This window comes from Danaus plexippus, chromosome 12 (genome assembly GCF_018135715.1).
Source record: "Danaus plexippus chromosome 12, MEX_DaPlex, whole genome shotgun sequence".
NCBI lineage: Eukaryota > Metazoa > Arthropoda > Insecta > Lepidoptera > Nymphalidae > Danaus > Danaus plexippus.
The window spans coordinates 7,288,512-7,302,775 of NC_083545.1; the positions used below are offsets into that span (position 1 = coordinate 7,288,512).

The 14,264-nt window shown below is 31.0% G+C and overlaps 1 protein-coding gene across 2 annotated transcripts in view; it reads left to right on the forward strand.

Moving 5' to 3' along the window:
• The window catches only part of LOC116772391 (lysophosphatidylcholine acyltransferase), a 30,422-nt gene that overhangs the window by 3,222 nt on the left and 12,936 nt on the right, over positions 1–14,264 (forward strand). The window contains exons 2-3 of one of the 2 annotated variants that reach the window (XM_061522320.1): positions 4,588–4,733; positions 10,155–10,381. In XM_061522320.1, the coding sequence (XP_061378304.1) occupies positions 4,588–4,733; positions 10,155–10,381 (373 nt within the window). The remainder of the gene's footprint in view (positions 1–4,587; positions 4,734–10,154; positions 10,382–14,264) is intronic. The other variant, XM_061522321.1, reaches the window with a different exon arrangement.

Sequence of the window (14,264 nt, forward strand, 5' to 3'; positions counted from 1 at the left end):
ACCTCCAGGCCACCACGACTTTTTTCACTTTTCACGACGAAGACACATCAGTGAAGAATTGAGAAAAAGGCATTTTAGAAATCTCTAATATCTGTACTTTAAAATAGGAAATGAACTTATAAAAGTTTTATTACAATCCATTCGGTAGTTTTCTGTGATGTTTATTCATGCAAGTATAGCACAACTATCATTATATATTTATAATAGTTGTTGACTGCGGCTTTGCCCCCATCTTTACCCTCTTATTAAACCCCCTTTAAGATACGCTTTAATGTTAAGGGTGACTTTCTGAGGCTTCCTTTGATTTTCGACAGACAGACAAAAAAAAATGCGTACTTCTGATTTAAATATGGTATATTTTCATATGCGTTTAGTGAAACGATTTTCATTTGAAATTACAAACGGACACTTTAATTTTATTTATTAGTAAATAAGATGTGGACAGAATATAGAGCCACTAACATATTTGTGTATACAACGAATATATTATCAGTGAACAGTCGTAAAATTAAGACGAACATATAAAACAACCTTGGCGACTAGTATATTATAATTTGACCGGTCCTAGACGGACCAGTGAAAAGATTAAATTAGGTAAATATTTAGTTGTCAAACAACACAATTAATGCACATTATCTTTTAATAAAAGTCGTGGCGGCCTGGAGGTTAAAAGCCCCGCCTCTCATACGTGAGGGCGCGGGTTCGAAACCTGGCAAGTACCAATTTGATTTTTTCCGAGTACTATGTACTTGCTAAGAGTCTTTAGACACCACTGACAGACGGTGTCACCGAGCAGTGGCGGGATAACCACAAGCCCAGCCGGGAAACTGGCTAGAAGAGTCTACAGCAAGCCTTGGGGTCTAAATAGCCCCAGAAAGTGCTAGTGAAGAAGGCAAGGGGAAACCACTGCAACTATCTTCCCAAGAAAGTCATCATGTATACGGACAATGATATGTGATGACCACGACGAGTCTGTAAAGACTCTTGCGACGATGATGATGATGATCTTTTAGTTAAAATATTTAAGTTTCATAGAAATTGCGTTTTGTAGGTGGTGTCTCCCTCAGAGAATTACAAACAGACAAACAATTTACCAAAATTACCTGACAAACTTTAGCACCTATAATATGAATAGGTCAGTACAATAATATCTGCAAATATCTGTTTCAGAAAGGCAAATTATTATGTCATTAGTTTATTCTTTAGGTTTAGCAGATGTCGTCGAAATTCGTATTGTTTATTTACCTTCATTTTAATCACTTGTAATCAACATGGTGATGGTTTATTTTTGAAATTCGAATTAATTTATCACAGACAACAAAATATTTTATAGTACAGCATGACATTCAAAACCACAGACAGCATAACTTGTTATTGCAACAGATAAAAAAATTAATACTATAAAGACTCAACTCGTTTCTAATTACACCCAATATTAAACCTATGACCTTTACAGTCTGAATGCTTAATATTCAAATATCTTGTAGACATAAATCGGACTGCCACCGCTCAACCGTAATAACTATACTCTTAAGATGCATATCTCGGACTAGATATTTGTATAAAATATGCTCAAGCTTTTTGGCAGCTAACTAGTTATATTTAGAGGGTTTTTTATCATATCGTTATATAGTTCATATGTCAATAAAGTCTAGATTCCCATGAATCGTTTAAAAAAAGAAAAATCCGCATAGTCACGAGTTACTTAGACCTGAAATTAACTGTCATTTCTATTAAAAGACATACGTATTTCAGTAGTTTTATTTTTGTTTAAAATTTCCGTAAGAAGAAATGTATTGAATGCATACTGAAACAAACTGAAATACTAATTTTACAGTCTAGATTAAGTTCGCTAATTTAAAAAAATCAAAACCGATTTTGACGTAAAGGCAAAATCATAGCCAGCCCTAAAACTACAAGTGCATTTTTACAATCAATTCATATAATTAATACATTTCAAATCATAACTATTGAGTGTTTTAATAATTTAAACCCGATATTTTTTAAGTCCGACTTACATATTTAGTTTTAATAGCAGCTTTATCGATATTATCTTTATTTTAATAATCGCATATCACATTGAAAAAGATTAACGAACGTAAAACTATCATACAACCATTGTCTAGTTGGTCAAAGCAAACTACTAACTTTAGGTATACAGTGTACACGTTCATGATTCTTTTTTTTTACAAACTACGGCTTACAATTTTCACTTTGGCTTTTGGTGACCGGAATTATAACAATATGCAGTTTCACAGAAGAAATAAGAGACGAATTCTGCTACTGATAAGTGATAGGAATAGCAATCTTTACGGTCACGTAGACGTCACGTGACGTATCTTCGTTGATATCGTCTCCGCTATACCCTTAGTATCGTTTTATTTGCGATATTATTTAATCCACTTTAAATTAGCGCTCCGAAGAACGGATGGTTTTAAACCTATTTAACACCAATACTCAATAGTAAATATTCTTCTAATGAGCTCCACGTGAGGAGCTGCCTAAGTCGATTGATTACATAACATATAATATAATTAGTTTACATAATACGTTATAAAAGTTATTTAATTATTGTATTATAAATTGATAATATATATTCCGTGTCAAGGTGTAACCAGCACGCGTTTTAGACTTGCGTGACGTTGATTCTCGCCTTCACATTTCTATATTGATTCTTATTATAATATATTTGATTGATTTATTGTTTAACGACGTCCGTGGGTTAATTTAAGATAGAAACTTTTACATATTTCACTCAATAACAGTATGAGAATTATGACCATATATGGACGCTTAAAATATATACAATTATGTATACTTGATTGAGGTAGCGTCTATTGCGTGGGACTCTACTTAATGTTTCATAGTATGTGGCGATTTTCTTTGCAAATATTTTAAAATTTTTCGAATACATCGCTCCTTACGAAGACCGTATCCGGTATCGAAGCTTGGAATAATAAAATCCACAAACAACTTTCAAACATAATGATTTTAAGACAGCAATAAACAAGAACACAACATCCGAGGCTGTAAAAGTCAATAATGTCTTAAAATTGCATATTTATTTGTGAAAGCTTATTTACTCCTAGTTGTATTTATTAACTAACTATTCTTGATTATATTAATTGTTATTTAAATTATGAGATTCTCTTCGAAAGTTATTTCATTCACGTTTCAACAAAACTGATCTGATTACACATTGATATAATATGTATTTTTGTTACATGTTTCTTTATAACTTAATGAATTTTTTTGCCGGTCCTGTTACTAGCTGTGTAATAATATTTAATTAAGATAAGAAGTTTACAAACGAAATTTAACAATAAGCTGTGAAAGATCAAATATGTCTCATAAAAAACACGTTTTTACTACGGATAGAAAGCTTAGCATTGACAATGATTTAGTTGGTTATTTGTCTTATTAAATTCATCAATATGGACAGATTATAATGTGGAGGTGAACGTTTTGTGCGCGATAGACAGGGGCCTATTAAACCTACACCTGGGTCGCAAGTCCAGGTTCTGTTCAAGCTCATCTCCCTGCCACGCGATGGACCCGGCACCCGCACAGTGAATCCATGGATTGCTGAAAAATTTTCTTGTTTCCTTTGTGATAGAGTTTTTTAGATTTAACTATTTACGTTTAACTAAGGAAGCGTCTGTTTGGGTCATTTAAAATAGAATTTGTTATATTAGTTGAGTTAGTTATTGTGAGTATTGTATTCTGGCATTATCGAAATTCAAGCCTAGGTCACATATATGTTATACTTTCATAATAATATTATTTCTTATCAATATAATGTCGCGTGCGGTCAAATAACTTCCAAGGAGATATTTTTCATTTAAATTATTTCTATTTATATAATAGATAATAAAATGAATATTATTTTTCGTGATTTGATAAAGCTCAGGATTTATATATTCATTCAAATTTGGTCATAGAATATACGGCTTTAATTATAATAACACACTTCTAAAGTACTAACATGTACTAAACTACGACATCAATAAAAAAAAACAACGTATAAAAGTTAACCTCAACGAAGAGGAGTTGTGGAAATAATGGATATTTATTTGGAAAAGAAAAAGAAAGGAAAATGCTTTTCATTTTATAAAAGACATGCACTGTTTAATACCTAACGCGTTTAGGAATCTGTTGGGATGCCAAATTTTATGACGTGAATTTAAACAAAAATGTAAATAAAGCATTAAGGTTATGGTGAGATTTTTGATCGTCTAATAACTCTGAATGAAAAAAATTTCGCGATCATACATACATACAAATGTATCTTACTGTCTTTTTCGAATAGAAATCTTTTTTAATGAGCTTAAATCTTGAATAGTATGATCAGTGGATTAAATTTGACGGATGATTCATTTTTAACATTCCACTGTTCAGGTTGATGCACTCTCATCACTAGTATTGTATGTCTCCTGTTTAAATTTAGCCTGCGATTTATATCGGTAATTTTTTATCTGTACCTCTCACGTACATACAAATAAAAAGGTAATTTTCTATAATTTAGGTTAAAAAATCTACTCCTATCATTACACTGTTGTGTTCCTAGTCTGTATTTTTTTGTTTCAGACGGCGATCTTCACAGTGATTCTTCTGCCATTCAGAGTTATCGTCATTTGTTATCTGATTGTATCTGCTTGGTTTTTGGCCTGCATCGGCTTGTATGGACTCAGTGAGGAGGATTTGAGAAGGAAACCAATGACCGGCTGGAGAAGGTGCGTGGTTCTTTTTTATGTTTATGACATCATCTATAGTTAATATTTAAAAAAATCTTCGGTCATATGCAATCTTATTTGTCGGAACTCATTTGGATTTTTAAATAACATACTTTTGTTTTTTTTTTCATGGTATTGCGTAATCAAATTTATATGAATATGATAATAGTATTGAAATTTCACTAATTTTAACATGCTCATAACGTAGTGATGCGCCGATTGATCGAAGCGCATAACCGCTAATGTCCTTGGGTACTTCGATGCTTACCAAATACGTTGCTTTCTCGTAGTCAGTAGTCGACGCACGTTGGTAATTTCAGTTACATAATTATTAAACACCCTGTATAGTATAATTAATGAGTCGAAAGTGGCATGATCAATACCAGGACATAAAATAAACCGTTCTCCTTCCAGGAATTCCAAGACTTAAATCTTTTGATTTAGTTTACCGAGTAGATACAACTGATAGTTTGTTTTTCGTTCCTATATAATTCAAATTATATAATCTTAAACATCTTTAGCCTAAGTTCCGCTTAACGTCTCCGACACTGTTATATTTATTCATTTTACATTTTTTTTTAGGGAAAAGTTACGTAAGAGTACAACTTTTGTCCACGAAAAAAGTACACAGTATGCTTAATTCGTTTCGTTATATTTAGCGTGACAGAGGAACGTCTAGAAAATCTATATTAAAGTACATTTTTTATGCAGATCTAAGATAATTTCAATATCCAGCTTCTCAATGAATGTGAATTGTTGACTGTATTGTTCGTGTATCCGTTTTAAGATGATTGTATTGTTATAACAATGGCATACATTGTCTAACTATGCCGTCTAAACTCGCGAAAGGTTAGTTTGATTGAGCGATAGTGAATGGGGAGATGATATTTCTGTTTTAATTAAGGCGTCAAATACTCGAGAGGTTATTATAATTAAGATTTAGAAGAAAATTAAAAAGTTTTATTTCCTAGTGCGAAAATAAAAACCATTTAGTTTACGGAGCTTGTCAGAGATTTGTAAATAGCATCAATTTGAAGTATCTTATACTATTCACTCCGAGTGCGACTCGTTATACTAATAGTTACTGGGTTTTTCATTCACAACCCTTATTCGTAATCCATTTCATTTAGATTAATAAATTAATGTACTTACAAAATATTGATGTATTATGGAAATAGCAAGATTACCACAAGTTTCCAAGTTCACACTGCATGCGAAGCGTTTGCCGTTTCTGATTCAATAACCTACGTTATTATGTGCGAATATTTATTAATGATACACAGTAAACCTTCCGTAGGTAACGAACGATAAAAACCGGGGCCAATCATAGGATTATAAAATCTTCAACGTCTAGAAAAATCTATGAAGAATAAAGTCATGTTATTATATCATAATCAACTATAATACAATAAATATTCTAATCATTGGTATTATTAATTCTATTGAAAATATATTTCAACATTTCAAATCAAACAAATTACTCGAAAGCCTATCTAACGTTGAGCGATATTAGTCATTGTAATTTAAATACTTAAATGTCTTACTTGATAATGTTCGAAAAATATATATTTTCTATATATAGTTTGATAGGACATTAATTGTTGTGTATAACGTCATAAAACACTTAAACATTAAGTTAATGTAATGGGATTATGACAACCAAATTAAGATCGAGGAAACCTATTGAGTTTCGTAAATCCAATAAGGATTATGCAGACGTAAGTTTTCCGTCACGTCTGGAAATTTGAATGATATTTTGATTAAAGACAGCTTTATATATTTATTTAATTTCTAAACTTATTATTGAATATTAGATTATAAGACGTCGTCGTTATTTTTTATAATGATTCACTCGTTCCGAACGTCCGTTTATACAGAAAAACTATGTCTAGAATTGTAGTGTTTTTTTTTTGTGTTGTGCATTCCAATATTTGAAGGTCGTCGTACTAAAATTAATGATGTGAAGACAATAACCCATTTAACTGAATACGACGAGGTATAACACTTTGTTCTTTATGATTGTGCGAGATTAATTTAATTCGCATACATTCAGTTTTCTTATAAACTTGTGACCAAAAAAACCTGTTACGTTTTTTATTAGAAATAATTTATATACATCTTGTTTTAGTCAATATTCAATATTTTATTACCTATTATACGGCTGACACTTTGTATACTTTTAATATATCTATATTTTTAATATTTTATTATTATTATTATAGGTTATTTTTATGATATAATTTTAAGAAGAACGTTATTAGACTTAAAACACAACGAATTACGTCAAAAAATGTTAATTAAATGTATCTTTATTTAAAGAAATGTCTCAAGAAAGTATAATTTCAAGGACTCGTTTAACCAATGCTCTCTGAAGGTATTGGTACGTTTTTTAAAGTATTGCTTAAATTTAACACAAAAATTTCACTTTAACTTTTTTAATGAAGGTTGTGCCGGATCGGTCATTTCGTCAGACAACATTCTATTGGCACAAAACAAGAGTATCGTGAATTTGTTCACATCTCTCTTTAAGAGATTAAACTATTATTTTAAATAGCTTCTTTATTTTAACCCATAGTTATAATACTTAAATTTGAATTGTCTTGTGTGCATATAATAGTGATTTTTTTATCCATAGGTACCTATTACCAATGTTTTAACCGTTTCTGGAATACAGAGTAAATATACAACTTATATGTATGTAGCAATGTCTTAAAACAATAGGTTGTTTGGTCTCTATCATAATGTAATTGAACTACAATAATTTTTTTACCTTAATTGAAACTATACTCAATATTTACGACACTGTATTTAAGGGCTTTGTAAGTCTCACACCCAACGTTCAATGTAAACATTTTTGAGGACATCATTATCGTTTGAAATACTAAGAATTTTTTATGAAGCTCACTTTAACTACAGCGACTTACGTTACTCGCGATCGAGATATTTCTTAGGCGCTGCATCTGGATTCTAAATACATATTCATTATTAAAAATTGTGTTATCCAACGCGATTCAATGTCTTTTTCAATATGACTCATTTATATCATTGAAAATTAATTTTATATTGATAATATTTTTAAACTATTTTTTTTATACTCTTACTTGGAAAGTAGGTACTTTTACTATGAGGGAGTTAGAAAAAAATAGTTCTCTTTGCATTTAACATAAAGTTGTGCTCATTATAATGTTAAAAGTCCTTAGATGAATCGATTTAGATTTATTTTATGTTATAGTTCAAAGCAAAATTACCTCACTAAGATTAGTACCTCCTATATTAGATTAATACCTCCATAGATATGGAAGGGACGTCTATACGGTATAATATTTATATATTATATGGTCAGCAGATTTTCTGTTGCACTCTGTTCGGTAGACGCAACAATACTCCGTCACCTTGGAGTCAAGTGGAGCGGAGTGCGGCGAATCAGACAATACCTGTGTCTCAACAAAAACCGACGACGAATATCAATAAATGAGATAAAAATTCGTGACAAACAAACAATATTAATTGTCACTATCCCTACATACAGTCGCTTGAGTTGGTTGTTATAGCGTAACGCGGTTTTATATAAATGAAAATATAATAATGAATATATTTGATTATGTAATAACTTATTTATGCAATTTTTTATGTTTTCATGATTTAAAAGCGAGGTTGGGGTCTTGGTTAATTCCATTATGACCTTATTAGGATCGTAAATAATAAAATGGAAGGCATAATGCAATAAATGATACAATGTTGCGATATAAAGTTCACTCTTTCATTTTATATTTAATTTGTATGTATTTTTTAATTATTATTATATTTCTAATTGTTCATATTACATAAATTATAATTCGTACCCATAAATATCAGTGTTTGGGAAAGGAATATCACCTGGAGCCTAAGCTGAATAGTTCAAAAATAAATAAAGGTGATGTTCACGTCGACTTTCTGTAACACTGGTTTTAACACAAGTAATGTCGAATGCAGAGGCTAGTGTAACATGGATGTTATCAAGATTCAAGATGGTACAAATTGAGTGAGAGCTAATTCTGGCGGAATACATCAAAGTCTCGTTACTATAAACAAGAAAGCGAGAAAGTTTTGTCACTGACCCGCTTACTATGTACTTTGTTTCTGAGAAATAACATTTGCTATTTTAATTGTTTTTTTTTTTTATATTTCCGCGTGCAAGGCCTCGAGTGAGGTTTTATATTTTGCACGCCTGTGAAACTGGTTTGAAATCTTTTCCTTAGTAATAATTTTAATGAAAGTGTACCAATTCTTATTTATTTTTTTGTCTATTTTTTATAAAATTTTGATTACGTTTCTTGTAACGGTATTAAAAATATCTTTATAGGTTCCACGTAATTTTATATTTAAAGAGTTTATCTTAACTGACGACGTAAACTTTGTTAGTAAATAAGAGAATAAATATCTTTTAACATGTTGGATTATGTCCAATCTAAAATTAATTACTTACAGTATGTATTTTTCATTACTTTTCCTTTTCGATACAGAGAATCAGGTAAAATCCTTTATTTCTGTTAACTTTCCTCACACGCACGATTTTTCGTATAACATGTGACAAATGAGATTCTGCAAGTTGACAGTTTTTTTTAATATTTATTTTTTATTGATTACACTGCTTTGAGGTTTGTATGTATTGATTTTTTTTTTATTCAAGATTTTATCTGACTCGTAGATCATGTTAAACTACTAATAGGTACCTCACGATTATGTTTTTTTGCTCTAACAGTAGTCTGTCATCGCGATCTAGACTCAATAAAAAGAGTCGTACAAAAATTACAAAAAATAATGTACCTCTAAATTCAGTAAGTCTATTTGTGTATATTAGGATGTAACGTTTAAAGTAACGAAGCAAAAGATTTATGTGACGGTTCGGCTTCCCTGTTTTCTGCGCAGGCACATCACTTGTTAGTTAAGTCAAGGTCAAGCTTGATGTACCGGTCGGATGTAGCGGTACTTTTGGTGAAAACTTTAAGATATTTCTATATATTTAAATGATACTCGACACCAATGTGTCTTATTTGGAGCATTCATTATTCTTTGATTGAATTTTTCATTGATTTATTTCATTATTACAATTTTTATCGGAGGTTTTATTAAGTATGGTTATGTTTCAGTGTGAATAGACTATTATAAGAGTGATCGATTTGTGAGTCTTTAATTTTATTTGTATTGGTTTATAAAGACAGCTGTCAGTGGGGATTCTAAATTTTTTTTTTAGGAGAAACTAATAAAATATTATAGAGAAGTGATAAAATTATTAATTAAAACAGAACAATCATTTTAAAAAGTAACGTCCAAAAAATAATAACCAATAAAGTTATTTCGAGACCAGATTGTAGTGATTTCTTCATCAAACTTGTCGATTCTAAAATCACTTTAACAATTAACACAGCGGTCTTATTCTAGCAAACTGCGCTTCTATATTCTGTCCCTCATGCGGTTGGTGGTGGTAGCTGCTGGTTTCCACCGCGTGCGTGTTCTGGGCCGTCACCACCTACCGTCCAGTCCGAGGGATGCGCCGGTGGTGGTGATGGCACCACACTCCTCCTTCTTCGACGCGATCGCCATCGTCTGCCTTGGCGCTCCAAGTGTCGTCGCTAAAGCTGACACCGCAAGGCTTCCATTCATTGGACGTACGTTTGCTATGGCATGTGTAGATCGCTATTTCTTTGTGCTAAATTATTTTAAAGCTTCAACGAGCAGTAGATTTGATGTTTTTGGTATAAATTATTCGATCTGTGTTTTTTTGTTTCAGTTTGGTTTTTCTTGCATTTGCGTGATGTGTGATTTTTTATTTTTCCTTATAGACTAACCTAATATATTTGCTTTTCCTTGTTTTGTTGCTATTTGCTACCAATATTGAGTTGGCATTTACTTAGTATTTGTAAACACTAAACACAGTATTGGTTAAATCAATTTATTTATGTCTTTTTGTCCTTGAAGGTCGTAAGTCCGAGTCTTTCCTTTAATATAAGAGTTTTCTTCGCTCCTGAAATGTTATAATCTTCATTGTTATAAATTGAAGTATTACATATAATAATGTTTACTTCACAAGAAAAGCACGTAACGAATAAAATAAATTACAAATATATATAGGTATATATATACATAATAAATTTTCTCTATATACAAATGTCATTTACATAATAAGATGATTTGATACAAAAAATACAAGCTGGCGGTAAATCTAACGGTGTATAACAGTTTATGAGATATTCACAACGAACGTATTGAGGTCCGCGGAATTTGTCCGTTTTATTGGACCTTGACCTTACTTATTTTATAATCACGTCATGATATAAAAGTCAGATTTATTTAATTTCCTCTCGCACACATATATATTACTTTCCGGCTGTAGTTTCTTTTTATATTTTACTATTTTTAATTGTACTTTTTATTCTCGTGCTCAAAATATACAGTCTGAGAATGACAGTGAGCGCTCTCGTGAAAAGTTACTCGACTGTCGCTCTCTAAAAATGTTCTTAGATTTTTTTTACTTTTTCTATGTAAATATAGGTTATAATACAGTTCATTTATCGTCATATAATTAATTCTAGTGTACATGTGGATGTCCCTGAACTTCTAAATGGCTGGATGCATTTGGATGGCACCCCATATGTTATAGATTTACCAATCAGCCCGGCAGGTGGCGCTGCAGTCGTTATCTAGAATCTAGATAACTCAAAATGACAGTACGTTAATTTATATCGTGTTTAAAAACACTTCATGCATTTCTCTCGATGTGCAACTCTGATGTTCACGCGGACGGAGCCGCGGGCAACAGCTATTATTTTTACGAATGTAAACGTCAATATTCATAACAGCCTTAGTTTTTACATACAACTCAAACATCGTGACATACATCTTAGAGTCTCGTGTCCAATCCACTTTATTTGCTTAAACCAGTTTATGGTGTACTCTCGGGACCGTTACGTTTGCTTAATGGCCTCACCCAACCGAACGGAACTGGTGTATGCTTATCGCCATGCCGTCTTAACTGCTAATTAAAATCGAAACTGAAGTTCGGCCAACTTTTAACGTGCCAAGAATTTTACAGCAGTGAATAAAAGTACCAACACATTGTCGAGCGGCTTACATAATGTTTTGTAATTTTTACTTAATGTATCGGTATGGAGGCACGTCTTTGGTTACACAAGGTATTATTCAATACAGAATTTCACTCATTAAACTTTATTAAGAATATATGCGGGTCGATAATTTTTGGGTTCCTTACTAACAAAAAATCGGTTGTTCAAAAAGGCACATCAAAAATTTTATTTTGAAACATTAGGTACTGTTCTTGAAGTTAAAAAAAATAATAATTTAAAGTAAAAACAGGTTCTAAAATTTATGGAACCATATTAAGTTGGATTTTATACTATATTAATATTTAATTCACATTCGCAAAATTTGGTATTAATTCATATCATACATATTTTAGTTAAGGTCAGTCAATAAAAGTTCCTTTCCTCACTGTTTACTGACTCTTCTTTCTAAATCACATCCAAACTAGGTTTGCTAGTACCTCAAAACTGGGTTAAATTTGTTAATAGTAATAATTATTTAGTTAGTTATACGAATATCAGAAAATTCATTATAACTTTCATTTCTTAGATTTCTATTTACATGTATAAGAGATACAACTTATTTACCGTATATATTCGATAGAAAATGGTTTAAAATTAATGATTAATAAATATTTTTCACGATTTATAAATAAAAAGCGTGAAAAACGGAATAAACTCGGATTCTTCAGTATTATGTGCTGTTAAGATGTTTTCATATCATATGTAAAAAAAATTGTATACTTTCTAAAAAGAAACTAAAATCGGTAAATTTATATAAAAATTTAAATAACCAGCGAATAATATCGAAATATAAATTTTAATTGGATATATAAAGTAAATTGGTAAATTATAACGAGATAAGTTTTTACCGAACTAGTCTATGATCTGAAACAATAACACCTGAATAGTAAAAACCTATCTTCAATCGTTGTTATAAAGTCTATTTTCATATAATTACAATGTTCCCGTTATGTCTGACTACCCATTCTTTAATTAGAGCTATCAAGGCGTACAATGTGACAGGTAATTTTACGAATGTCAGGAGTTTTTCAAGTAAACACCAATTTCATTCACTTTTTTTGTCTCATTTATTTATAATACAATGTTACTGTATAATTATGTTTAGTTGAATAACCTTATTCTTTACGCTTAAATCAATTTAACGCCTTTAAGGGCCTTTACATATTTCGACCGAGGAGTAAGAGTACTAGAAACTCCTAAGATAAGGAATTATTTTATTTTTTTTGTCATATTGCTGTCATTCGTTTTTTTTTTCGTCAGTAGCCTCTTACCATCCAATAGATCTGCTCGTACACAAAAAATCCCATTAATCAGCCATCATCGGAAGACACCTTAATAGCCATGGTACCGTTTTTCACACGAAACACCACAAGTTATTACGTCTATCATTATTAAAGGTCGATAAAACTTTAAAAATATGTTTGTTCCTTCTATTCTTTTGTTACCAATAACTTGCCGATATAATCGGCTAAGAACTATTTATATATTTTTTGAGACGATAAAGTTAAGTGTAATTTTACATGAGTGCATTAAATCGAGCGTTCACTGCAGTTGACGTAACAATGTAGACGTACTTGCGTATTATTAAAAGACTTTCTACGTTTTGTGGTCGGTAAGTCGTAGAGTTGAAAGACCGACTATGAGCTGGATTGAGGCATAAAAATAAATATATGTCCTACTTTATATACGTGGTCTGCAAAACTGTTATTATCTTCCATATAACTATCAAACTTTGTTTCTGGATGTACGAACTCCTTAAATTTATCTGGCACAGTCTACTCGTATTTTTCACGGTCTTCTTCGATTCTTGTAACAGCTTAAGTTGTAAAACAATTATTTTGAAATAATGTTCAAATGTTACAATTTACGTATTGGTAATAATTTGTAAAACAATTGTGATATTGTTCTGTATAATGTGTTCCACAAAAATGTTATGAATGAGAAAAAAAAATTAACAATTCACATATAGCTTTTGAAAAAATTAATTAATTTTGTATACAATTAGGACAAAAGGGAAACTAATGATGTGTACATTCAGAGCGATAGTCTTACTCAATCATTGTACAATATTTGCTTTGTACAACGTAAACAGCTCACTTCAATTTCTATGATGGATCGTCGCATTTTATAAAATTATATAATAATCTTCACTATTCAATCACTAGCGATAATTTTGTTGGACATTTTCCACGACGTAAATTGGTTGTTAAAATATATTGTAAAATTTTTAACTGTGGATAAGATGGTGATCGGTGAGGGTATAAAAATAAATGAGAAAACTTAGACCGTCACCAGCTTTTGAAAAAAATTGTAATACAGAATATTAAAAAATTTATTTCCTTTACTGATCCACAAGAGAAACCTCTTTGTGTCGTAGAATAAACTCAAAGTCTCACTCGAATATCTGCCTGAATATCGTAAAACTGAC